The sequence below is a fragment of the Tachypleus tridentatus genome, chromosome 6 (assembly GCF_004210375.1).
Source record: "Tachypleus tridentatus isolate NWPU-2018 chromosome 6, ASM421037v1, whole genome shotgun sequence".
NCBI lineage: Eukaryota > Metazoa > Arthropoda > Merostomata > Xiphosura > Limulidae > Tachypleus > Tachypleus tridentatus.
This window is the reverse complement of record NC_134830.1, coordinates 38371334-38398295: the sequence shown is the minus strand read 5'-3', so window position 1 is coordinate 38398295 and position 26962 is coordinate 38371334. Positions and strand designations below refer to the sequence as shown.

The following is a 26962-nucleotide window of genomic DNA, read 5'->3' as shown; positions in this document are numbered from 1 at the left end:
ATATGATTTTTTTCAAGTACTTCTCGACTTACGCTATTGAGTTTTTCAGATTTCATTTTAAAGATCCAATACAACTACGAAACTCACCGTCGAGTTGTGTTTTATTTAACCAACTGTGTCCAGTCAAACCTGAAAGCGTAAGTGTGTTTCTAGTAGGAAGAAACTTGTCAAAAAACAACAACGAAAATAAAACATGGAAATCACTGACGTCATAGGTAACTTAGGAAGACTTCAGTGTTACACAACAATCTTACTTATATACCGCGGAATGCCGACTGCTTGGAAAGTTTTGGCCATACCGTTTTTGGCTCCCGATACTGACCACTGGTCTGCCAAACAACACCAACTAGAGAACTGGACAGTTATCAGATGGAGGAATGTCTCCATACCGTTTGACACTAATAAGCAAGAATTCAGCCAGTGTCAGAGTTACAGCTACACGTTAGTACAGTTACCTGATTCCTGGGATATAATTATTGATCAGAATGTCACAGTTCCATGTACAAAATGGGATTACAGCTCTAGAGACAACACAATAATAACTCAGGTAAGCTGTAAGCTGTAAATAAGTCATTTTATAAGTTTTCAGTGTAACTACTTTTAGTCGTCAATCGTATAAAAATATTACGTTAAACCTGATAGTTGAAACACAATTTGACAACATAAACCCACTTTTAGACAGTAAAGCTATAAAGCTGACTCCAGACTTTATAGCTTACGAGGTAATCTGAGTTACCTTTCTATATGTGAAATAAGAAACATTATAGATATTCACAGTTCGGAAACAAAATTATTAATTTCAAGAATGCTTTTGTGTCATTGTGAATAAATATTTAACTGAAGTAGTCAACAATTTTTGTCCTCCAGCTCCATTTGAAACAGTTAATGGAAGAAACTGTCAGAAGTTTTGACATCAGAGAAACTACAGAGAAAAACAGCAAATAAAGCAAAAGTCTTGTAATTAGAGAAACATTCAGTATCGCTTACTCATCACTCCTTTGAAATCACGAGAGCTCAAAAAATAATTTGTTGATAGTGAATTTTGAAGTAAGTTAGGCAGATGATTTATAGTTTTATGTAATTTTTTCTTATAAACTTCTTGTCGGTTTATAATCGATATGATGGCAATGAACCAAAATCGTCACGTAACACTGTAAATGACAGACAAACGTGTTGGAAATACAGGGTGTTCGGAAAGTCACTGTGCACTTACATACTTATTAACAGACAAAACTGCACAGTGACCTTACGTGACCATTTTGGTTCATTGCCAAAGAGAGATGAGTAAGCGATACTGAATGTTTCTCTAATTACAAGACTTTTGCTTTATTTGCTGTTTTCTACTCTCCTAACTGTTGTACGTGATACTGCGTTCTTTTCATACCATTTCGTATAGCTTTGTTTATGGTTACGCACGAAATCACAAAACGCATTATTTCCGCTATACCAACCAAGTGCATGGAAACAAAACGTGGGTGTTTTAACAGGTGTTATAACATCAGTTTTAACCTTAGCTATTTAAATTACACTTCTTTAAGACGTTATTACAGTAAGGTGAATACAATACATACAATAAAATACTTGTCAAGCCCCTTCCCAACCAGTGGTACAGCGGTATGTCTTTGCACGAACTTCGCTAGAAACCGGGTTTCTAAACCAGTGGTAGGAATAGCACAGATAGTCCTAAGTGTAACTTTGTTCTTACCTATAAACAAACAATCTTAGTGTAAAATACACAATACCATGCATGTCTGTTAGTTACATGAAACTGAAACGAAAACACATTATGGAACAAATTATTAATCAGTGATGACGAGAAAACCCACTTGTATAGAAAAATATATATGTAAAACTATTACTTCTAATCCAGGAAAACTAGTTTTGAAGCTCTCACTCGTCCTTTTAGTCCTACACAAGAAAGTATCTAATCTAGTCCTCTAGACTTTGTATAAATATTTTGTTGTGTTTTATAAGACCAGATCATGCGTGTAACTAAATGCGTTAAACCTGTCTTGTTTAAACTTACCTTTGTTCCCATGTCATTTCCCAAGTAGGAGATACTTTTTATTGATCATGGAGAACATTTTTGTAGTGACTTCGTTAAAGATGTTAAGGATAAGTCTTTCCAAGGTTGTACAGATATTATATGGTTATCACAATCGTATCAGTATGGTATAAGAATAACAAGTCATATGGAAGCATTTTAACCAGATATATTTCGTTTAGCAAGTGTAATTCCTAGTATCATGAAGGTATGACAATACCTTGACTTTGTGAAGAGAAAACAGTCTATCGTAAGCAAAGTACCAGCTGTCTTTGTCTTTTGAATTAATAACAATTGTTCTCACATTGTATTACAATTGTTTTCAGTCATTCATTCCCTCACTAAAACTCAACCAGAATATATTCATCACTATCATTTAGTGACATATCTTGTCGAAACTCCTGTTATACGTTTACCTGAGTATAACACAGTTCTAAAAGTGGGGCTTACTTTTATGTCAAGTCCCTATTTTTGGTTAACAATAAATGTAAAATACAATTGTCCTTATTGGGTTCCCTAAAACGACACTGAGCCCCTTATTCCCCATGATTTCCCAGTTCATAAGGATGAAATTAAAATCTCCCATAATTAGAAAGTCATTAACATCCGAATCCATAGTTTCTTATAACTTTATTCAGTTTTATTTGGTGAACTGTAACAAATTCCAACGAATCAGTGATGTCGAAAAAACCCACTTGTAGAGAAATATATATGCAAAGACGATGACCAAAGAAAGTCGAAACGTTGTTCGCTCTTCTATGTAAAATATTTTCTCAACCCAAGCGAGCCGTCTTTCCATATATAAATCTCAACTAAAAGCGAACCCATAAGGTAAATCCCGTATCTATACCATGTACAACAGAGTATAACAAATTTTCAAAAGTGTGTTCAATTTTTTAATCTTAAATTCCTTTGTTTTATTATATATGAGACAGGTTTTAATAATCAAGGACAACACGAATAATCAATAAAACAGATTTATAAGTCACACACGAGGCAGATTCTCTGAGAAATTGTTTTTATTGTTTTCAAAATAACATTACAAAAACCTTAATATATGATAAAGTATAAATATTATAATAATTAAAGAAAAGTTATACTGACTTTAAGCTTCAGAGCCTTACAGATGTAAATAAATCTTAACAATACGTTCGGCCTAACAGATTTTTAACGACGGTTATTTTAGAGAGAAATTGCGTCTGTGAATCTGAGTTTTCGACAAATTGTATATCAGAGTAACTTGAAGTTTGTAGAATATGTTTGAATAAACCTAGAACCAAAGGCATACAAGCAAATACTTATGTCCATCCTTGATTGTCCAAACGTTTATTTAAGTGTCATTTACCAACATTAACTAGTTAATTTTTCATGGTGGAAATTTTCCGAAATATTTTCACCCATTCCCGAATTCCCATCTAGACCTACAGTTTTATATCTTTCAGTGGGACTTATTCTGCGATCGTGAATGGCTCGTGTCCATGAACCAAACGGTGTTTATGTTGGGAATGTTGTTTGGAGTATTTATAGCCGGCCATCTTGGCGACAAGTAAGTATTTTAGAGACGATTTACCTTTTTATAAAACAAACTTCTCTTTAATTAAAACATTTTAATAGGATAGAATAACATCAAATATTAGAAATTATAATCTAAAGTCATTATCATTACTGTTCTTGTTTTATTATTACAAAACGTGACTTGTGTAATTCTAACCCTCAGCTTGTTCTCTTGTACGTTTACAATGAGCTATTTCAAAAAACAAATGAGCTCACAATTTTAGACTAAAGAAGGCCCGGTATAGCCAGGTGGTTAGGACGCTCGACTTGTAATCCGAAGATCGCGGATTCGAATCTCCGTCACACTAAAACGTATCTTTACAGCCATGGGGACGTTATAATGTGACTGTCAATCCCAATATTCATTGATACAATAGTAGCCCAAGAGTTTGCACTTGGTAGTAGTGACTAATTGCTTTCCTTCTAGTCTTACACTGCTAAATTAAGACGGCTAGAGATGATAGTCCTCGTGTAGGTTTGCGCAAAGTTCAGAAACAAACAAACACATCTTGACGCGGTCTGAACGATTTTACTTTTTGTAGTATCACATAGAGAAAATCGAGTTGATTTTATACTAAATAAATTTATTTTCAATATGCAACTCTGAAAATCTTGTGACAACCACAACGATATAGAGTTTCAATGGAACGCCATGTATCAGAACTACATTTTGACCTTCTTTGAGTTTCAAGTAAATTAATGCCCTGCAAGTTTATTGCTTTTATGAAGAGTATGTAACAGATTTTTTTCCGACGTAAAATAGTTTTACATTCAAATGATAAAGATGTGTTAATATTGAGACTTTTCAAATGGAGGCATCTTTCATATCTAATAACGTTGAGAGCAACGGAATATAAATCAACACTGAGAAAGAGGACCATTCAAACAAGACCCGCAACAATTCAAACTCCAGGCAACAGTATAAAATATAATTTAGGGACCAACGGAGATTTCCGCCTGGAAATGAGGCTGAAAGGTTATGGGTTCATCATAACTTTCGTTGAACTGTCGCATATCTCAAGTATATGAAAATGAAACGGATATTCCTGCTAGTTCATACACAAACACACAAATCAATTTACTAGCTATACTTATTCTCGTACCCCAGATTGTTTAAGTAAAGTACTCAAGAGGAGTGTGTTGGGCATAACATCCATAGAAAAGAGTCTTTTGTAACATGAACTTCGTTAAAGGACTATTGCCAAGATGCACGTTTGTCAGGTAGAACATGACCGGGCATGGTGATATAAACTATAACGACATGTTGAATCTCCAAAATCGTTTTAAGATAATAAGTTTAGTTTTCTTTGAAACTTCCTTAAGTGGATCAGCTGTAAGTTTACGGACTTAAAATTCTAAAATTCGGGTTCGAAACCTCGTTGTAGACAAAAAGCATTTAACATTGCATTAAGAAAACAATAACCTCTATAGTAGTTGCTCCGAAATTATTAGAAGATCAATTTGCAAACGTAAAAATTCAATTTTAATGACCTTTCTATCTCATCTTTCACATAAACAACACAAATTAACTTGGTGACGTGAACTTTACGTAACGATGTGATGAGCTCCAGAATAATTCAATATTTGTATGAAAACAAATTATTAGGCAATATATTCATAAACACGTTGCTTTAGCTTTGATCACGCACACTTCTGGATCTTGACTTTCTCATAACTTTTTTTTAATTATTTATGAAGTTATGGACTTTTCTTTCTTTTAATTTACACCATTTTTCACTTACGTTTGGACGACGTCCTATGTTGCTGGGTTCCCTTTGTCTGATTATTGTTTCAAACTACGCAGGCGCAGCTGTTCCGAACTTGTCATTTTTTTACATCGCCCGATTTTGTTCAGCGATGGGGGTGGCCGGCATACAGAATGCAGGTGTTTGTCTTTGTAAGTAGTTACAGAAAGTTTGTTCTTGTTCATCTCCGTATGATGTTATTAGAGTTAGTAATATTTGTAATATTTTAAACTCGTTTTCTTGTACGTGGAAAATAATTCTACCACCTTCTATCACTAAGGGTATCAGAACTAAATCTTTGATAATCACAACCAAAATGTGGGCCCTGTTTGTCTTAGATGTTTATTCCTCCCAAAATTTAGTGTCTTCTATTGTGAATCATGTGTCTTCAAAATTCATTTAGTATTGTCATTTTAATGGTAATAGTTTTAATGTATAAAACTTATGAAATTTCTATTTTTCTTTTGTTTATTTTATGAGATAATATATAATAAGAAAGCCAGCGTTATTTCATATAATAACTATTCAAATGTACTTCCCCCAAGTTGTATGATGACATAAAACAGATTCAGATCACTTTGTAATCTAGGATTTTTCTGGTTTGTTTCTGCAGTAATGGAAACGATTAGCCCAGAGTAAAGAGCTTGGGTATCAGTTTCATTTTCGTTCGGTAGGATTATAGGATTAATCATTCTTCCCGGACTAGCTTGGATAATCAGAGACTGGCAGTATTTTGAAGCTATAACTGCATGCAGCTGGTTACCGATGTTGATCGCCTGGTGGTGAGTTGGGGAATATGTTCTGTTATCTTGTAAACCAAAAAACTCTTAACTTCCAATATGCAGCAGGTCAGCGCTAAGATCTGGGATTTCTCTCTCTGCGGTAAACGCAGTAGATAGCCAGATGTAGCTTTCATTAAAACAAGCAAACTTAACACCGTTTTTATAATTGTACCACAGTTTGATTACTTTAGAAGTATTTGTAGCATTAATAAAATACTAAACTATAGGTTAAGAGCTTTATACTATTTATTATTGTAGCAAAATATTTCGATTACTTTAATGATTCACTACAACGTCACCAAAACTCATAAACTATTTACAGACCGATATTCGGAATGATCGATAGTCCATTTAGTCGAATTTAATAAGTAAGGAAACCACCTTTTTTTGTCGTATATACAGAACTAATTAAACAAGATATTTGTACGATCTTCATTAATTATTGTATGTCTTATCCTTCATAATGGACAGTGAGTCCAGTATTATAGATGTTAACCCAGTTATGTATTTTTACATCGAATGATACATTTGTACAATGTTAATACTTAATTAACGATATATAAGTTTTTAGCAGCATTGCTATGTGTTTGTAGCTCAGGTCTTCTTCTAACCGAATTAGTGTTAAGTATTATAAAACTATAGTTTATAATTACGTTGTTTATATTTTTTCTGGAATATGTAACAGCTGCCATCATTATTTTTATTAATCCTAATGTCATATGTGTGGTAAAATTATTGTATTAATAGTATTACTATTCGTGTGATAATAGAATTGTAGAATAGTATTAATAAATACGTGATAGTATTATTTTATAAATAGTATTAATACTTGTATGAGGGTATTATTGTATAAATAGTATTACCACACGTGTGATAATACTATTGTGGATATAGTACTAATATATTCAATAAAATCTTTAACCATAGATGTGTATTAATATTTTAGGTTCCTGCCAGAATCTCCATGATGGCTTCTTACCAGAAAGCGGTATACAGATGCAGAGAATACCATCAGGAAGTTTCTTAGTGTCAATAAACTAAGTGTTTTAAACCTAAATCACACAATGAAGATATTGGAAACAAAGATTGAATTGGTAATTAATTTATATAATGAAAGACTTGAAGAAGAATTCTGAACATGTATTTCTTGCATATCTAACAGGGGCGTGCGTAGGAATATAACTTTTACTGATATCGAGGGTTAAGCAAACACACACACTATATATTTGTATACAACTTACGAGTACAAACACGTACATCACATACAGAGAAAGAAATAGTATTACACTCATCAAAATGGCAAAGTTTGTATGCATATGATTACTGTGGGTGGGAGAGCTGTTTGCTGAAGTTTCTGCACGCGTCTTTTGTCATATTGTCGCGCCAAACATGCTCGCCCTTTCAGCCGTGGGGGCGTTATAATGTGACGGTCAATCCCACTATTCGTTGTTAAAAGAGTAGCCCAAGAGTTGGCGGTGGGTGGTGATGACTAGCTGCCTTCCCTCGACTATTACACTGCTAAATTAGAGACGGCTAGCACAGATAGCTCTCGAGTAGCTTTGTGCGAAATTCCAAAAACAAACAACTCTTGTCTTATTACTTTAAGTGCAAAACTGGTTAGTGGATTATCAATACTGTTCTGTACAAACTGTAAGGATTAAACCCTGGATTTTAGCGTCATAATATATGAAGATTGCTGTTGAGTCATCAGACAGAGATAGAGTAAATGAAACCGTAACAATAAAATAATTTATAATAACATTTTTTGGATCATTTTATTAATTTTCTTTAAATTAACTCTATAATTTAATTTCATGATAGTAGCGAACCAAATAAGCCTATATAAAAATTAAAAAAGAGTCAAACAGTGGCGTATAATAGCAGTGTTTTATTTAATTACTACTTCCCTGCTAGTATTTACAACACTAAAATGAAGGGTTCGATTCCCCTTGGTAGACGCAGCAGATAGTCCGCTGTTGCTATGCTATAAGAAAAACACACACTTTAACCACTAATATTAATATTATAATTAAAATAATCCAACACAGTATTATAACATCATTCGCTTGATTCAACTACTTTCTCCTTAAATGTAGTTTTTTTTTAAGTTACACTTCTCAAAAGTTAGGGAAATCATAAATTCTTCGAGAGACATTTTTAGCTCACACTCGATAACGATAAAAGATATATTTCATGTCTAGGCAATTTGGGCCGTCGCGGGTTCGAATCCCTGTCACAGCAAACATGCTCGCCCTTTAAGCTGTGGTGGCGTAATAAAGCGCAGGTCAATCCCACTCTTCAGTGGTAAGACAGTAGCCTAAGAGTTGGCGGTGAGTGGTTACGACCAGCTGTCTTCCTTTTATTCTTACACTGGTAAATTAGGGACGGCTAGCGCTTACAGCTCTCCTGTAGATTTGCGAGAAATTCAAAACAAACAAACCAATAAAAGATAATGATAAACTTTAGAAAATGAAACCTGCGTAGCAAAACGTGCACTTTGAGTCTTTAAATATTATAAGCATTAAAAAAAGATGTCTGTCACTTGAAATTTGTCTAATCAGAATAGTTACAACATGCAGATATTCTTCTAAAGTTGAATAATGTCTCTAAAAAACCTTGTTTCACCCGGTCATCTCAGTATGAACTTGGCCCGGGACTCGACATTCTGTGTTGGACACAGCAGAGAGTCTAATGCGTCTTTGTTGTTAAACAGAGATAGAGCACCCAGATAAAGATTAAAAAAAAATATCGCTCATTTCATTGAAGGTGATTTATCATTACTTGGTGAGAACAGGAGGTAAGCCTAACCGAAAGAACAACATTACTGAAGCAGCATGTTGTAAAATACATATCCATTAACATAAGTATCACTGATCAAAGGAAGTTACCGACATAGTTGGGCCTGGTATGGCCTAGCGCGTTAAGGCGTGCGCTTCGTAATCTGAGGGTCGCTGGTTCGCGCCCGAGTCACGCCAAACATGCTCGCCCTCCCAGCCGTGGGGGCGTTATAACGTGCGGTCAATCCCACTTTTCGTTGGTAAAAGAGTAGCCCAAGAGTTGGCGGTGGGTTGTGATAACTAGCTGCCTTCCCTCTAGTCTTACACTACTAAATTAGGGACGGCTAGCACAGACAGCCCTCGAGTAGCTTTGTGGGAAATTCCAAATCAAATACAAAACAAACAAAAAAGACATAGAAGTTAATTTCAGTAAATAATATAAATAATTCGATATACAAATATAACTAAGAGTAATAAAAGCAAAACTTTTAATAATTGTGTTGCATTAATACCTCATTCGGGGTTCTTGCTTTATCATTATTTTCAATGTATAAATAATTCTTGTTAAATCATACGAGTTCTATGCTAGTCTTAAAATCATACATGTAACTAAAATTGTGAAATATTCTACAAAATAAAAATTGCATATAATATAGATATGAAAAATGCTAAACAAAGATATAGGTATTAGACATTTGAAACCACTAACAAAAGTAATCTTAAAGATAAAAGTTTAAAATAATCTTACTTATGAAAATCTCACTCAATCTCTTACTATCAGCTTGTTCCATTGCTATCTTGGCTTAACCAAAGGAAGACGTTTCTTTGGAGAAGAAGCGTTAAACTTTGTTCAGGCTCTAATTACATATTCTGTACCTTCTATTTGTCTGTATAATATACAACTTCTCAACCACCAACAGGTGGCAAGTTGCCTTTTGCTATAAAAATTAAATATTTTGACATAAACTAAGCGATTCTTTTTAATGAATATCTAGAAATAATCTTTCATCTTTAGCTCAGTTATTTTTCACGGTCAAATCTTCAAACCACTGAAATTAAAGTAAATAAATACTACTTGTTATTTCTGTTTTCATTAAACTTTAGGAAAAGAAAACAAAATTAACGTTAACTTCACTGGACTTGTTCAGGACTCCACGGCTGCGACGTATAACAATAGAAATAATGTTTGTTTTGTGAGTATTCTTCGACAATACGTGCTTTGATGTAACACGTGAGCATATTTATGTAGATGTATTGTATTAGTGATACATTGTAAAACATAACATTGAAACGTTGTTGGTATTAATAATGTAAAGTTTTAAATATTAATTTTTATATTTATGACAATATTATTTGTGTGGCACAAATGAACATTAATCCGCAGATAAGAAACTTTTGTAATTTGTGGCATGACTGATGATTTTAATCCCGATGTTGTCAGTAATATTGAAGTTGTTTGTTCTCTTCGAATGAATAAAACCTTGAACACTATAAGCAGTATGATATACGAAATATTCTGGAGAACTTCTCTGGTTACTATGGTTACATTTAGAAACCTCATTTTATTACCACACTAGACTCAACGTGATGCAATGTTAAGCTTACTACATTACTATGGAAACTTCTCTATATTACCTCATTTTTTATCACTCGAATAAACAAATGGAGAAACAGAATATTAATGTCGTTTTTTTTTTAAATATATATACATTATTTCTTGTTACCACAACCGTTGTTTCTATGAATGAAAATCTTTAAGCATAGCCTGTTCTGATTCTCACTTACTGTACCTGGTTTTATACTTTTTAAAACAAGTTTGTTGCTCTTAAAACATTTTAATTTCATTTACTATAACTGTTTTTGTTTTGTTTTTAGTATCAACATGTATGTAAATTTATTTTCTCGACAACGAAGAACTCTTGCTCTGAAGAACTACAAGTTTTCCTGTTGATAGTCTTATGGCTTCTTTTTTGTGAGATTTGAAAAGTTACTATTACTAAATATCATCAATGTAAAATGTGTCAAGTTTACCCAGACATGATGGATTTCTACTGTCAGATAAGAACGATAATTTTAAAATTAGAAATGATTAAAATCACTGAACTTGAGTTTATATATTTTAAAATTCTTCGTATCTTTATTTCATTAATACCTTAGTGAGTATTTAAATGTACTGTCATTTTTAGTTAGGTGAAATTATTATTAAATAAAATCAACCAAAGTATACAAGTAAAGTTCAACATATTTATCAAGATGAAAGGATTTGAATAACTTCAGTTAATTTTAACATGACATAAGATAATGGGTATGGACAACAAATGACTTATTGGTCACTTTCACTGTTCCATTCTCTATGCCAATTTGCCTTATCACTAGCAACAGCACACTGCTTGGATGGCTTAATTAGCCATTATACCAAAAGACTAATTAGCCATTATACCATTAGGTACTTTTCTTTCATGACACTGTTAAGGTTATTACCATCCATTAATATTATACTTATAATTAAATGCAATTATTTTAATTATTTTTCTACAAACATTTTATGTGGCACATCATTAAATCTAAAATCGAGATAAAAAATCTAAGTCTACACCGTTATCCTCAGAGATAACTTTGTTAAATGACTTTGCATATTCTCTTTTATCAAACTTTCCAAAACCTTTTCCACAACTAATGTAAGACTAATAGGCCCATAATTGCTGGAACAACTTCTATTACCTAACCTGAGACATTAGCTTATTTCGAATCTGTTGGTACTTGTCCACTCTTGAGTTGTGACAAATGGTTCATATATCCAATCCTTGACCTCCTTTAAAACCATTGAGAAAGATTATCTTGTCCAAGAGCCTTATTATTCTTTAAACGTTCCAGTTCATTTTTACAAGCTCAGGAGCTATGCAGTTGTCTTGTTCAACTTTGTTTTTCAACTATCAATTGTTCAGTATAAGGAATATTGCTTAAGTCTTCATTAGTAAAAACTGAAGAGAAAGCAGATTTTACAACCTAGCCATTTTATAATCATCAGATAAGAGCCTTCCTTTATCATCTCTCAAGGTTCCTGTCCCCATACTAATATTTTTTTTACTCCTAATGAGCTCTAAAAAACCCTTTACTCTTAATTTGTATGTTTTCATCCAAATTATTTTTTCATACATTCTTTTCGACGATGTAATTTCCTGTTTGATCAGCTTTCTGTAATGGTATTAAAATTTTCGCATGACAAAGTGACCACAATGTAGATTAAATCAACTAACACATGTAATAGAAAATGAGTTAAATTATAAATAAAAGGATAACTAGAATTTAGTCGAATTTTAGTCAACTTAGCGTTACGTTTTAGAGCTCGAAGAACTATAATTTAGTGTTGGATCCTCTCAGCATAAAAATCGCTGGACAAACAACTATTTAGCTTTTCGCTAAACAAAACAAACATTTAAGTGATATAACTTAAAACACTATAAATGTATCTATATACAGTTTGTCCCTGAAAAAGAAAGGTCCCGGCGTGGTCAGGTGGTTAAGGCACTCGACACGTAATATGAAGGTCGTAGGTTCAAATCCTCCGTCACACAAAACATTCTCGCCCTTTTAGCCGTGGGGGCGTTATAATGTGCGGTCAGTCCCACTATTTATTGTTAAAAGAGTAGTCCGAGAGTTGGCGGTGCAAGGTGATGACTAGCTACCTTAGTGTGGTCTTACATTGGTAAATTAATGACGGCTTGCGCAGATAGCCCTCGTGTAGCTTGGCGCCAAATTCAAAACAAAGAAGCTAACGTTTTGAAAGTGCTCTCGTTAGGTTTTCATTTTTATATGTATAGAGCCTACCTGGCTATGTTTGTCATGCTTTAAGTATGAAAAAAAGAAATAAAATTTCACAGCAAAAAAACATAATTGACGAAACTGCACTTTGAATATGTTTGCGTGTAATTTTATTAAAATTTATTATAAAATTCCTTCACTAGTTCTAAACTAACAACCACATACTTAAACCACTAAGTCACTACTTCATTTATTCGGTGAAAGTTATTACTGGATGAGTGATATAATATGTGACAAACGTTTTGTAATAATCAGCGAATTAAACTCTCATCTTCTTTTTATTATTAGTGACGTATAAAACACAACCTTTAATCACAAAATAAAATGTTGTGAAAACACTTTCTGAATAGCAGGTAAAATAACATTTAAGAGATGACATCCACGCACGTCGCTGTACCTTCGGTAATCTATGGTGTTCTGTCAATAATAGCAGCCATTATGGTCTTCCTTTTACCAGAAACATTTAACAGACAACTTCCTGACACAATACTGGAGATAGAGAACCCAGAGAAGTAAGTGAGCTTTTAATCTAGAATTATAGTAAACCATGACAGTCACGGTGTTGAAGTATTAAAAATGAATATTTTCTAATAAATATGAATTCAGAGAACAACATTCTGAAGTTCACTTTTTATTATGAATATATAATTCTAACATGGTTTTTTTTTCGGCTTTTTAGTGATAAGCTGGAGGGCTTATAGTTCTAAAAAATAAGGATTCAATATCTGCGGTCACTACAATACAGGTGACCGATTGTTCAACTTTGTGTTTAATAAAATCAAAGCAAAAACTGTCATCAGTCCATACTCTGATTTAGTTTGTTATAAAATAAAGTTGGAATGTTTTGTTGTTGTTAGGATTATGTGAGAATTTAAAGTTTAGTTCTTGATGTTTCAAATGACAGCAAAATTATTGTCAAGGTTACTTTGTAATTTGGCTGTTCAATTGTTCCACTTGGTTGCTTAGTTACATGTTCAAAGAATTAAAATACTTTGGGTTTTGATTCCCGAGGTGAATACAGAGCAAATGGCAAATTATGCAGCTTTACTTTTAATTAATAAAACAACAACAACAAAATCTTTAACATATTTTGTGTAAAATTTCATCGTTTTTCTATATGAAATATAAACGGAAATGTCTAACTGTTTCCAGCATTAAAACATGATCTCAAATATTCTTGACAAACTAAATATCAACCATCTTCGGGTACCAAGGGGGGAGTGGGATACAACGTGAGCTCACCCAAGCATTATATAGAGAGGGGGATCCGAGAGTAGGTTTTGAGTGTAGCTGTATTTGGCACCAGTTATTGCGTTCTTTGTACCCCTCCGCCTCGGTCAGAATTCCTTGGACATAATATTTGAAACTGTATTTATGCTCTTCCCTTCTTTGTTGGTATACTAAGACCTCTATAAACAGTTGTTGTTTTTTTTAATTTCGCACAAAGTTACTACATGGCTATCTGTGCTAGCCGTCCCTAAGACAAGAGAGAAGGCAGCTAGTCATCACCACCCACCGCCAATTCTTGGACTACTCTTTTACGTTAGATTACTCTCAGTACACTTACAGTTCTTTCAGCTTAGTTATAATTTAAGTTGCAGTGAGACAAATTAAATGATTTGTTTTAATTAATAAACATGGTCTAAAACTACTTAATTGTGAAATATAGACTAAACAGTGTTAACAACATACTACTGTTATCTAACCATAGTATCGAGTGTTTATTTTAATTCTATATATAATCGAATTGTTAAGACTAGTTTGGGGACTAAGCATTTCCAGTGTGATAAGTTTTAATATCAGACATACTGACTGGATAATGCTAGAGTCAAAATAATGAGGAAGAAAGGTTTCTGGAAACTGTTCGAGATGGGTTTTTCACCAATTGATCAAGGAACCTAATACAACTAACCCTAATTTATTTTTAATATTAACTTCTACTACAGAAATGATTGAGAGGGCGGCAACTAGGGATCATCTAGATAAAAGTAATAATTGCTCTATTAGGCTCCATGTTTTGTTGCATATCAAGTTAAGAAATAATTATATTTTGATTACATATTAAAAAAACAAATTTTGAAAGGATGTGACAAGAATTATTACGTTGTAAACTGGGCAGCTAAGTCATTTCGAGACACTAATCGCTTGGAGATCTTTGTTGTTAATTCTTTCTGAACCTCACAAAAAAAGAAATAAGTTGTCAAAGTTTTGTTTATAATAGAAGTTTGTACATTTTGTAATAATATGTTTATATGCATTCAATATTTACAGGAAATGTAAAAGTACAGCTCTAATCACAAATATGTTTCCTACTGGTTCAGCGGAAAGTATCGCTAAAATGTGTTTTTCGGTTCCGTTGGCAGGCATAGCACAAATTGCACATTCTAAAGTTATGTGCTTAACAACAAACCAACACAAAGATTGAATAGTTAAATTGTTATTTTTATAAGATAATTTTACATGTTGTAGATTACAAAGTTTTGCAATATTCTTATTTATAAATTTCAAAGTCAGTTCAGATAAGTCGTTGTATTTTCTACTTTAGAGTCAATTTATGCATGTCATTGTACCTTCAGTAATTTTTGGTGTTCTATCAATAGTAGCAGCCGTTTTGGTTTTTCTTTTACCAGAATCACTTAACAGACAACTTCCTGATACAACACAAAAGATAGAGAATTCAAGAAAGTAAGTGAGCTTCTAATCTTGATTTCTAAATAAACCACAACAATAACAGTGATGAAGAAGTCTTTATGAAGTTTACTTTTTATTTTAATTATCCGATTCTAGAATATTCGTAATAAATTTCTTCCGCCCGGTTGTTCAGTGGTAACTTTGAACTTTATAACACTAAGAAATTCGACCCCTATGGTGAACATTGACCAGATGACCAAATGTGCAACCTTATTCTTCATTGAAGCAAAATAGAAACTAACATTATAAATTAATTCTATACATTACAATAATAAGAATCTTTACAATAAAAAAGATATAATTTCAGTAGTTACATCGGTGACACATACTATCGATACCGTGGATTGAAACGATATAATTATTAAAATAAGAACCGTCTACTGAAAAGTTGTCGTTATGGTATTTCTTAATCAATTATTAAGTTCGGTAGGTTTAACCGTAAACAAACAGGTATAAAGTTTATCTTTTTTATTATTTAATCAATACTTATAGCCAAGAAGGAAGTAATAATAAAAACAACAAAATAAACTGTTTACACACATTTTAAACCAAACATAGAATAATTATAATGATTTTAAATAGCTTGATACCTGAGGTAGACCAGTCATTCAAAATTCAGTACACAAAAATCACTGACACCCTAAATATTAAAAGAACTTAGAACCCAAAATCTTATCAATGTGCTCCTAGTATAGTAATAGATATTTCGAAAAGAAAACTGATATAATCTTTCTTTGAAAGAGATTAACATATTTATTTTCATATTAAGTATTATAATACCTTTTGTAACACAAATGAATTAGTGAATATAGGTCTGATAAATACTTGTAGGCCCATATTCTTTAAATTTGTTTGAAAGCAATACTTCATAAGGAGGTCTATTATTAGCCTAAGAACACGGTATTAACGCATAATGGTTTAAATCATCTCAACAATTTATACAAGTAATATCAAGTGTCTCTAAGCAGCCCTAACATAGTGTGTTGGTAAATACAACAATATGTATAAACGATAGATATCAAACTTTATTTTCAATCTACGATCAGTAAGAAATTGAGTGTACTGAAAAAATTCATATTATAATCAACTAAAGAGAATTCAGAATTTTCTCAGTTGATATTATCAACAAGTGATTCCAAAGTATCGAAAAAAATAACTCAATCTACCAGATGATAGATAATAAATATTAACAGCAGTATGAAATTATTCGTGAGTAAAACTGCATAATTAAATATGATAAGTGTTAATAATAGAATTAAAATTAAATTTATACTTTAGGTCGGGACTTGTATATATAACAATTCCACCACCATGTCAATTTGGTCAGCCTATAAAATATATATTATAGTTTAGTAAAGGTTTTAATTCCCGATAACAAATTAAGTAATCACACCAACTGTGTTTTCTATTTTCCAATATTCAACTTATCAGTACAATTTTCTTTACCATCCGTTAATTTATTTCTTGTACGAAAAAAAATTGACCATTAAAGCCGAAAGGTAAAGTTTGATTTATTTTCGTCGTGAAATAAAGTTGAACTGTTTTTTAATATAATTTCATTATTAAGACAGTTTTTTACGTTTCATAAATTTTCTGGCATACTGATACAAAATGTTTTACTACTTCTGTCACCTATATTATAACAACGAGAATTTTTCTCTCATTTGATTTGGCATTCTTTGTTGATTGGTTGAAGGTGAAAAGTCAAAAACCTGTTGCCAATTGTCGGAAACTACAGATCTTTGATACACTGGATGTTTTTTTAAAACTTAAGTTTCGGCAACATGTCCAATATATGATTTGCTAGCCACAATTAATATATATTTGTCCTCGTAGAGCTCAGCAGTAAATCTGAAGCCTTACAACGCCAACAATCCGGTTTTCCATACATGTGGCGGGCACAGCACATATAGTCATTGAATAGTTTTGTAATTAGTAGAAACAAAAAATGTGTAAAATTTCATTGATTTCTCAGCTTAGTTGCAAAGTGAAGTCTCTAACTGTTTCCAACGAATAACATATTTCACATGATCTCGTATAGAATTTTCTCTTGGCAAGCTAACTATAAAATAGTTTATTTTTATTATCAAACATCTACAAGTACTTAGAGTAGTGAGAGGAGCTATAACACGAACTGAAGAGATTTAAGAGAAGTAGCCTTTGAGGGTCACTGTACCCAAATATTGAAAAAGTGTTTTTTTTTGTCCCCCCACTCCGACATGTTGGAAACTGTGTTTATACACCTTCTCAGAAGCTCGTGTAATCAAACATACCTCACGTTCACAGATACCATAGATGGTTGTCCAAACTGACTTTTTCTCCTGTACTGTCTCCTCTTAACGGTAGACATAAAGTAATATGATATAATGAAGGACCTTAAGTGATAAACTGGGTCCGCTGTGAATCATGAATGGTCCTTGTAAAAATAAAAAACCGACAAAAAGTAGAGTGTTATGTAATGTATTGTTTTTTTATTAAGAAAAAAATCTTTTTCAGCTCAATAACTTGTACACAGGTCTGTCAGATGCACAAATACTCGATTGTCTTGATACCTTTAATATTAATTTAGATTATCTTTCGTTACGTTTATTGGACTTTTTTGGCATATATCATGTTTTCGCAACGAAAAGTCAAAAACTGTCGTTATAGAAGAACAATTTTTTTGTTATCTAGCGACTAGAAATGAAATTGATGTTTATAAAACATGCAAGTTATATGTGATTACAAACTGAGCTTTCTGTTAAGTGATAGCTTTCCTCATTATTTCCTTACATAAGTACTTGTCGTAGAAGAATAGAATGATATTACTGTTATACAAGGTGTGAAACGGCCGAAATTGGCAGTTAACTCAAATTACGCTACAACTGAACATTAATAGTTATTTGTAAGTAACAGGTTGAATGCAACGGGCATTTTTTATCAGACCATTCCTACCATGCTTAGTGATATTGCACTTCTGAAAATACTATTTGTTTCATACAGACTGATTTTTGTCATAATTACTAAAACAGATAATTAAACGTTTCCGTCAAATTTGAACGTTAAAGTTAATTCTTCACATCGAGATGAAAAGTCAAAGGCCTCAGTTCAGTGAAGGAATAGTCCATGTTTTCACCGCTGATATATTTTGTATTGTTCACATTATTATACAAATAATTAAGCTAATTATCTATGTCGTAATAGACTAGGTACTATTACTAACAATATTATGGTTATCTGTGTATGCACTACATAAAAGTGACAATCCAGCTATTCCACCTATGTGGCCTAAGAATCTCCAATGGGTGTTGTGGACTCCAATATTACCACTTGTTATATCCCGATGTAACTTTCCTATGAGAAAACACACACTTAATATGTGGTACTTCTGCCAAAACTTCAATGTTACTCACATTAACTGAGCGACTATTTATGTTATGTGATGAGTACAAAAACCTTATACGATGTAACTTATCTTGCTAAATCAATTCTATAATTGTGTTGAAAGCACAAATAGGTTTAATGTTCAGTTTTGAATGTGAATCAAGAATTCTAAGTTTTCATGTTAATTATTTTTTAACATTTATTGCATGGACCTTAACCATGTGATTCAAATTAAAACCCATTGGGGGTTTGAAGCGTCATAAAAGTGAAATCATATTCAGCTATTCGACCTGAGTCACCCAAAAGTTTGCAATAGGTGCTGGGACTCCAGTGTTACCACTTGAGTCTTAAGAACAGCTGGTAGTCATAGTCCTTATTTATGGCAGCAAATTCTTACTTCCAACGTTTTAACATTTTATGCAACTGAATTTGTTGCTCTTGATTTTACGTATCATATTATCAGTCATTGTTTCATCTGTGTCTCTGGGTGTTTTAATATTTTGTTGTTAAACGCAAAGCTACGCAATGACATTATCTGTGTTCTAAGACCCAGTTGGAGTACCTAAACCTGATTTTTGCATTATAAGACCTCAATAACGAAATTAAACGGATTGTGTGACTGACCAGTGTGTAACAAAAGTGTTTGTACACCTGTAATCAAACTCTTTGAAAATACTACAGTGTTCACAAGAACATTCTAACGTTATTGGTTATAGAATACACTGGTATTAGAATCTCCAACACTCGCTAAACATTAGGTTCTGGCTGTCTAACGATATGAACACGTCTTCCATTCATCGTCAGTCCAGTTCTAGAGTTGAATCGGCTTTGCACAGCAGTGGTATTTCAGAAGGTTAAAACGGTGTACTTAAGATATATTATGATGCATCGTTCAATACGTTATAATGAAAACTATTAGTGACTGAAACCTTACCAGCTACACTATAAATTCAGTAATTCACAGCAGTGTCAAAAGGAAGCTAGTTGTTCTATGTGACGCTAAGCAATGAGCGACTTTGTTTAAAAATTAATCTTTTGTACACGTTGGTCAGTGTACAAATATTACAAATATATAAAATAAAAATACAAGCCTTGTTCGAATCGACATAGGTTTATCGTGTCACCACGTACAAATGTGTGAACAGCCAGGAATTGTAGTATTCTAAATATTTGAAACGAATGCAATCTACTCTTTCTATAGTTTTCTGTAATTATTATCCAGTTTCGTAAAATTCGCACTCTTTTCACACTCATGGATTTATTACGTATGACACATAAAAAGATGAAACATTGGATAATTCTATTACAAATTATCGAAATGATGTGCTGGAAGTTATTGGATCATCCAAGGATATCAATACAATATTCATGAATGCTCTCCATACTTTCAGCTTTGGGTGTGTTATAGGAATAACACAAATTACAAAGTCAAAGCCGAATGAAGTCTTTGTGGCGGTTGCTGTTGGTGACTGACTGACTTTCCTATAGTTAGTACTTTAAAATTACAGACAGATATTCCTGAAGTCTAGAGGTTTCAATCCTGATTAGTCGCAAAGAAAAAAAAATGTTAGATTGTCTTTGTTACATTATTATTTAGTTTTTAATTGATCGTTAGAGTACACTTGGACATTATCAAATGTAACCACATTTCTCCTTTATATGCTAACAACTTTATTTACATATTTTATAATATACATATAGAAACACCGAATCACCAAAAGTTACGCTAACGTTTCTTGACTGGGAGTTCTTACACTAACACCAGTTCATAAACGAATTAGCCTTGTCTCTAGAACTCAAGGTCAGAGTAAACCAGATAACATGTACATGGTTTGGCAGTCTGCTAGAGTGATGTTCTATAAATAATTTATTAGTATTTTCAATACTTGAATAAATGTCTCATGAAAATACGAAAAGAACTGAAACGAGAAAAATAGAAACAAACACAGTAAACCAGTGAAACCACGATATTTATTCACATTATGAATGAGCGTGTTTTTAGTAAACTTCCTGGCTGCTAGAGCATGTGGGAATCATGTCTTGACGTCATAAAGGCGGACATGAAACTTATATTTAGCACTGCTAAGTCAGACCACTTTTGGTGCGGTATCCCATCATCCAAGATTTGCGTTTGAAAACGACAATTTTCATTATGCCATTTTGAGGTAGAGAAACCTCCAAATTATTCTTAACTTGTAGAAATCTTTTCACCGCTCAACGTGAGAATAATTTGAATTCTTACAGATCACGTGAGTATTATGACATGTAACATTGTAATAAAATGAGTGCAAATTTACTACATTCCACATCTTGTTTACGAAGACTTCAATTGACTAAGTGCAGTTAACCTGCACAGAAGGAAGCTGTTAGGATTTATCACAGTTTTATAAGAAGTGATATGTGTTTTGTTATTTTGAAAGAAAAATAGGATTAAGTTCGACTCAATCAACACGCTTCATTACCAAAATTTATCAAATACACGAGTTTTGATCTTAAGTGAGTGACGAATATGTTGTTAAATGCGCAAAGTATATTATAATTCATAATGAATTGCGTTGTTAACCAATGAAAAACGTCAGTAAATTGGCCATAATGATATTCTATAACTAAACGGATAATGTTCTTGCTTAGTTCTTTCTTTGTCAGGAATCAATCTATTAAAAATTTGATTCAGTTACGATGGTAACACAAATATATATTTTTGGTACAAGTTTGATTCAGGATTTGAACCAATACTTCATTTCATAGAATAATATCGTGTGAGGGTTGGTTGGTTTTGGTCTTTGACGTGCAGTAACGTAATACATGAATGAGATTAAAGAAAGTTGACTTTCTAAAATTGCAGTCGACCAAATTAAGAGTATATTAAAAACATATAACCACTTGAGAATGACGGTTCGACGACTATTGAAATCTCCCGCTGGTACACCGGTATGTCTACGGATTTACAATGCTAGAATTAGGGGGTTCGATTCTCCCTGGTGTATTCAGCAGGTAGCTTGATGTAGCTTTGCTATAAGAAAATACACATTTACACGAATATTCAAGGAAAATTCAGGTCATGTCTTTTTGGTTTAAATGAGAAAGAAAAAATTTCATAGCTAATCTTTGCTTCTGTTTTTATTGAAGGAATTTTTCAAATTAAAGTATTTGATTTTTATGGTTCAAAGATCGAAATCCCGATATATTTTAATCCTTCTTGTTTATGTTGAAAGTGAAAATGTTAAAATAAGACAGGAAATGACACGCGTGATATTTTTTCCTTTGATATTAATTATAAGGTAAATATAACAGCATACAGTGCGTTTGTTTGTTTTTTGGTTCATGTGAGTGATCATGGCCGTGAACTCGACTGTAAATCAGCAATAATTATATACGAAAGAACTACGTTAGATCAAGAACTATCAAAAGCTACTTCTAGTGCCTGCCTAATTTCTTTCGACACCTCTAAACGTCAGTTGAAGCTAATCTGTTCTCTGTTCTGCAGGATTTCGAAGTTTCAAAGTCACGTAGGTGTTGTTGACCAAGTTTTCGCCAATCTCTGTCGAATCTCTGTCGGTGTTTGGGTAAGAAAAGTTCATACCCTGGATGGTCGGGTTCTCTATGACCTCTTCCTCCTCCCCTCCTTTGCAACATCTTACATCTTTCTATAGCTGAACAGATCACTTCTTTATAGAACTCTGAATCTATTTCTAACTATATAACAATACGCCAAAGCTTTTAAAATATAATTTCTATTTTTCCATGATTGAATAATAAAGTTACAACTTCTTTAACATATTTTACATTTTCATGTAACTGCACAATAAATATAAGCCCTGTTTAAAACGTAAAGTGAGTTTATTATTAGGTTATTAAAATTATCTCATACACTTATTTTACATACAATTAGCATAAAACATCTACGAATTCAAGAACCCTTCATACGTCATAGTGAACCCACTTTATTACTTAAGCTGCTTCGTTTTGTCTAATTGCTTTTATATCAACCATTAATAGGACACAACACATAACAAAACAAAACCGTTTGGACAGCCATATGTGGTATCTGTGCACTTCTGTCAAATTGGTTTCGCCAGCTTCTGAGTGAGTGTATCAACAAAGTTTTTAGCATGACGAACTCAGGATCCAAAAATGGAGAAAAGAAACAAATACTGATGTCATATTGATGTATAGTTACCCTCGAACTCTGCCTTTAACTCTCTTCATTTCATGTTGTTGAGGCCTCTCACTCCCCTTTTTAGTACTGAGAGATGTTAGGTAACTATTTTCTAGTCAGTTTGCCAAGAGAAAAATCTACACGAGATTATATAAAACATGCTATCGTTAGAAACAGTTAGGGACTTTAGTTTGTGTCTAAGCCGAGAAAACAATGAAATTTTACATATTTTGTTTCTCTCTTGTTTGTAGCAAATACAAATCTACTCAAAGGCTACATGCACTGTGCCCACCACATATATGGAAAACCAGATTTTTAGTTTTGCAACGTTTCATATTTACTGCTGAGGGTCTAGTAGGACGTATAACATTAGTTGTGGTTAATCAAGCATGCATTAAACATGTTGCTGAAACTAAAGTTTCAAAATTTGTTTCTGGTGAAAAGAATACCCAACTTCAAAATACGTGACAGAAGCAACATTTTTATGACAATATGGCTAACATAAGTAGAACAATTTCTGAGAACATTTTGTATGAGTATGCTAGAAGATTTGTAAAATTAAAACATAAAATCTTGTCTTAATAATGAAAAAATCTTTAAAATGCAATTCAACTTTATTTTACGATAAAAACAAATCAAAATTTGTCTAGCAGGTTTAACTGTCAATTTATTTTTTGTCCAAGGTGTTATCTAACTGAGGCTAAACAGAAGTCTACTAATGAGATAAATAATACAAAATATGCACGGCAGATGATGTGCTTACTTAATTTGTTACTGGGGATTAAAACCTTTACTAAACTATAATATCGATTTTATAGGTAGACATGGTGGTGGAATTGTTACATATTCAAGCCCTGACATAAAAGTATAAATTTAATTTCAATTCTATTATTATTACCGTTAATATTGTGTACTTTTTCTAAAGAATAATTTCATACTGTTGTTTATATTTATTATCCATCTTCAGGTAAATTCTCTTTACTTGATTATAATGTGAATTTTTTCAGTACACTCAATCTCTTACTTATCGTAGGTTGAAATTAACAGTTTTATATCTGTTATTTATACATATTGTTGTATTTACCAACACACTATGTTTGTAAGGGCTACTGTACAGACTCATGATATTACTTTTATAAATTGTTGTAATGTTTTAGATCATTATACGTTAATACTGTCTTTTACTGTACCAGTAATTCCATCAAAGTTTACTACAAGACAATAAAAGGTTTAATGGTAACACAATGAAACTTTTAACCTTGCTTCAAACGGTGTTAATTATAAGTGGAGAATCAAATGTTGATTCACGATTCTGTTCTGAACTTAGCAAAAAAACTTGTGTTTTTATATAAGTTTGAAATATGATTTAAGGTCGTGTTTTTTTCCATAGAACAAAATACTGTGAGATTATTTAGTTTCGATTTTTGGTATAGTAAGATAATACGTAAACGTGTTTAAACAAAGCCTATTTTCTAGAGATACAACTGACAAACTTAAATGAAAGTGATCGTCAAAAATAGATGTTGTGGAATATGCAAAGAAAAGAGGAGGTAAGAAATTACATTTGTATGTGTTCTTGGTTATGTTTGTCGATTAAAGTGTGGTTATTTTTAAAATATTTTATTGCATAAAGATTTGCTTTTATTTTCATTAGTTTATAGCTCAGTTAACAAAGGGTAAGTTTTAAAATCAAGTGTTTGATTTTTAAGGTTCAAGCATCGAAATCCTGATATATTTTAATCTCTCTTACTTATGTTAAAAGTAAAAATGTAAAAATAAGACAGGAAATGAAACACCTGACTTTTTTCACTTTAATATTAATTATAAGGTAAATATTGCAGTAAGCAGTACGTTTTTACATTCAGCTATTCAATATTACTTATTTCAGTTGTCCTCTGTTGTAGCTGTTATTGTGCTATTTACCTTCTGAACATTTAAAGTTGTTATACTTATTTAACATTTTTCATTCAGGACTAGAATGTAAAAGCGTTTAATATTTCATTCCCCAAGTTACCAAAATCCAATTGCAAAGCGACTTACAGAATTTTATCTATTGAACGTGTTATTGGTATATCCTACATTCCAACTGCAATAGCTGTCGGTAGGCGCTGTTAACTAGCTGTGATCCCTGCAGCTTATAGCAAGAAGCTACTAGTACAAGAAAGAACTGTATAATATATTTGGAGTATTTGGTTATTTAGAGCAAAGACAAATTGGGCTATCTGCTGTGTTGGTTTGTTTGTTTTTGAATTTCGCGCAAAGCTACACAAGAGCTAACTTAGCTAGCCGTCTCTAATTTAGCAGTGTAAGACTCGAAGGATGGCAGCTACTCATTACCGCCCACCGCAAACTTTTGAGATGCTCTTTAACCAACGATTAGTGGGATTGATCGTTGCATTGCAACGTTTCCACGGCTGAAAGGGCGAGAATATCTGCTGCCACGGGAAAGCGAATCCTGGATTTTAGAGTTATAAGTACATAAACTTACCGCTGTCCCACTAAAGGATTTTATCTTGAGGGAATTGATACAAAATAATAGTAATAAGTGACTTTATTAACAATTTACAAGTTTTTATTTGAACTTACTCCATGTACTGAAAAGATAGCTGTAGCAATGACATCCAAACCTCACAATTAGGCCGAACAAGAGTAGTATAAGAGGGTGTTTTTGACACTGACCTCCTTCTAATCTGTCAGTATGTGATTAGGGACAGATAGTCCTATGAGGTAAGTTTCAAAACAAGTAACTGAAAAAATTTGAGGTGTTGAAATAAAGTTATGCAAAATATATCGGGAAATAAGTTATATAAAATTAATGATAACTCACATAGAAAAATAATATTGAATGTTAGTTTTCCTTGTTTGCTTGAAGTGCAAAGCTGCATGATGGGCTATCTGTGGGGTGCCCCCTCGTGGACATCAGAGCTTAGTATTAAACTGTACGAGCCATCAGACTTGCCGATGAACCACTGGGAGTGACTTACACTTAAGCTAATGGGGGATTCACATTAGTAAATCCAGTTTAATAATACGACCACGTGATGGTTGCAGGTTTAAGCTAGGGCGAATGTGGCTGAGTGCTTGACATACAGGGTGTGTGTGAGAAAACACGAAGTTAGCTTGGAATAAGTTAGATGAGTTAAAGTTTGTCGTTTCATGCTCTCTGGATGTTTTTCAATAAGTAATTGACAATCTATACCTTAGCATTGTAAAAGGGGGACACTTTTCCTGGCCGTTCCGCAATGTACACAAAAGTTGTTCTTCGTTACAACCAATAAAATATTACGTTTATAAAACATTTATACTCTTTTCAGTTAGAAAAAATATTTTAACTTTTTTTTCTCATTTCTAACATTGTGAAATTCTTTATTTTACAGTTTTACACACATCAGCAAAGCTATCGCGATCGTTTCCTCAAAGCGTCCGTATTACCCAGAACTTACTTCTGTTGGTTTTGGAATTCTGAGCAAAGCTACATGAGGGCTATCAGCGCTAGCCCTCACTAATTTAGCTGTATAAGACTAGAGGGAAGGCAGCTAGTCATCACCACCAACCTCCAAGTTTAGGGTTACCTTTTTGTCAACGAATAGTGGGATTGACCTCATCGTTATAACGCTCCCACGGTTAAAAGAGTAAGCGTGTTTGGTGTGACGGGAGTTCTAATCCGCAATCACCAGATTACGAGTCGATTGAGTGCCTTAACCACCTGGCCAACTCACTACAGATCATTCTGTAGATTTATTTATAAAGTACGAAAAGTTTTATCAAACTAGAAACACTTATCCTAGATTTTCTATTTGAGAAGTAAAGAATTAAGTGATTATCGAATCAATGATTTTGTTACTCTAGTTTAAATTTCTTGTTTGTTTTATTAAATATGATTTTTTTCATGTACTTCTCGACTTACGCTATTGAGTTTTTCAGATTTCATTTTAAAGATCCAATACAACTACGAAACTCACCGTCAAGTTGTGTCTTATTTAACCAACTGTGTCCAGTAAAACCTGAAAGCGTATAGTGTGTTT

The 26962-nt window shown here is 32.8% G+C and overlaps 1 protein-coding gene and 1 long non-coding RNA gene across 2 annotated transcripts; both read left to right on the top strand.

The window, feature by feature from the left end:
- Positions 1-96: 96 nt before the first annotated feature.
- On the top strand, positions 97-3594 carry LOC143251589 (organic cation/carnitine transporter 2-like). Its single transcript, XM_076502861.1, has 2 exons — positions 97-547; positions 3487-3594. Exons 1-2 carry the CDS (start codon positions 194-196, stop codon positions 3592-3594), a joined length of 462 nt encoding a protein of 153 aa, XP_076358976.1. The 5' UTR covers positions 97-193.
- Positions 3595-5353: 1759 nt separating this feature from the next.
- LOC143254528 (uncharacterized) lies at positions 5354-10491 on the top strand. The gene is made up of 4 exons (XR_013030235.1): positions 5354-5495; positions 5957-6125; positions 7072-7219; positions 10007-10491. It is a non-coding gene; the product is annotated as an uncharacterized LOC143254528 (long non-coding RNA).
- The last annotated feature ends 16471 nt before the right edge of the window (positions 10492-26962 follow it).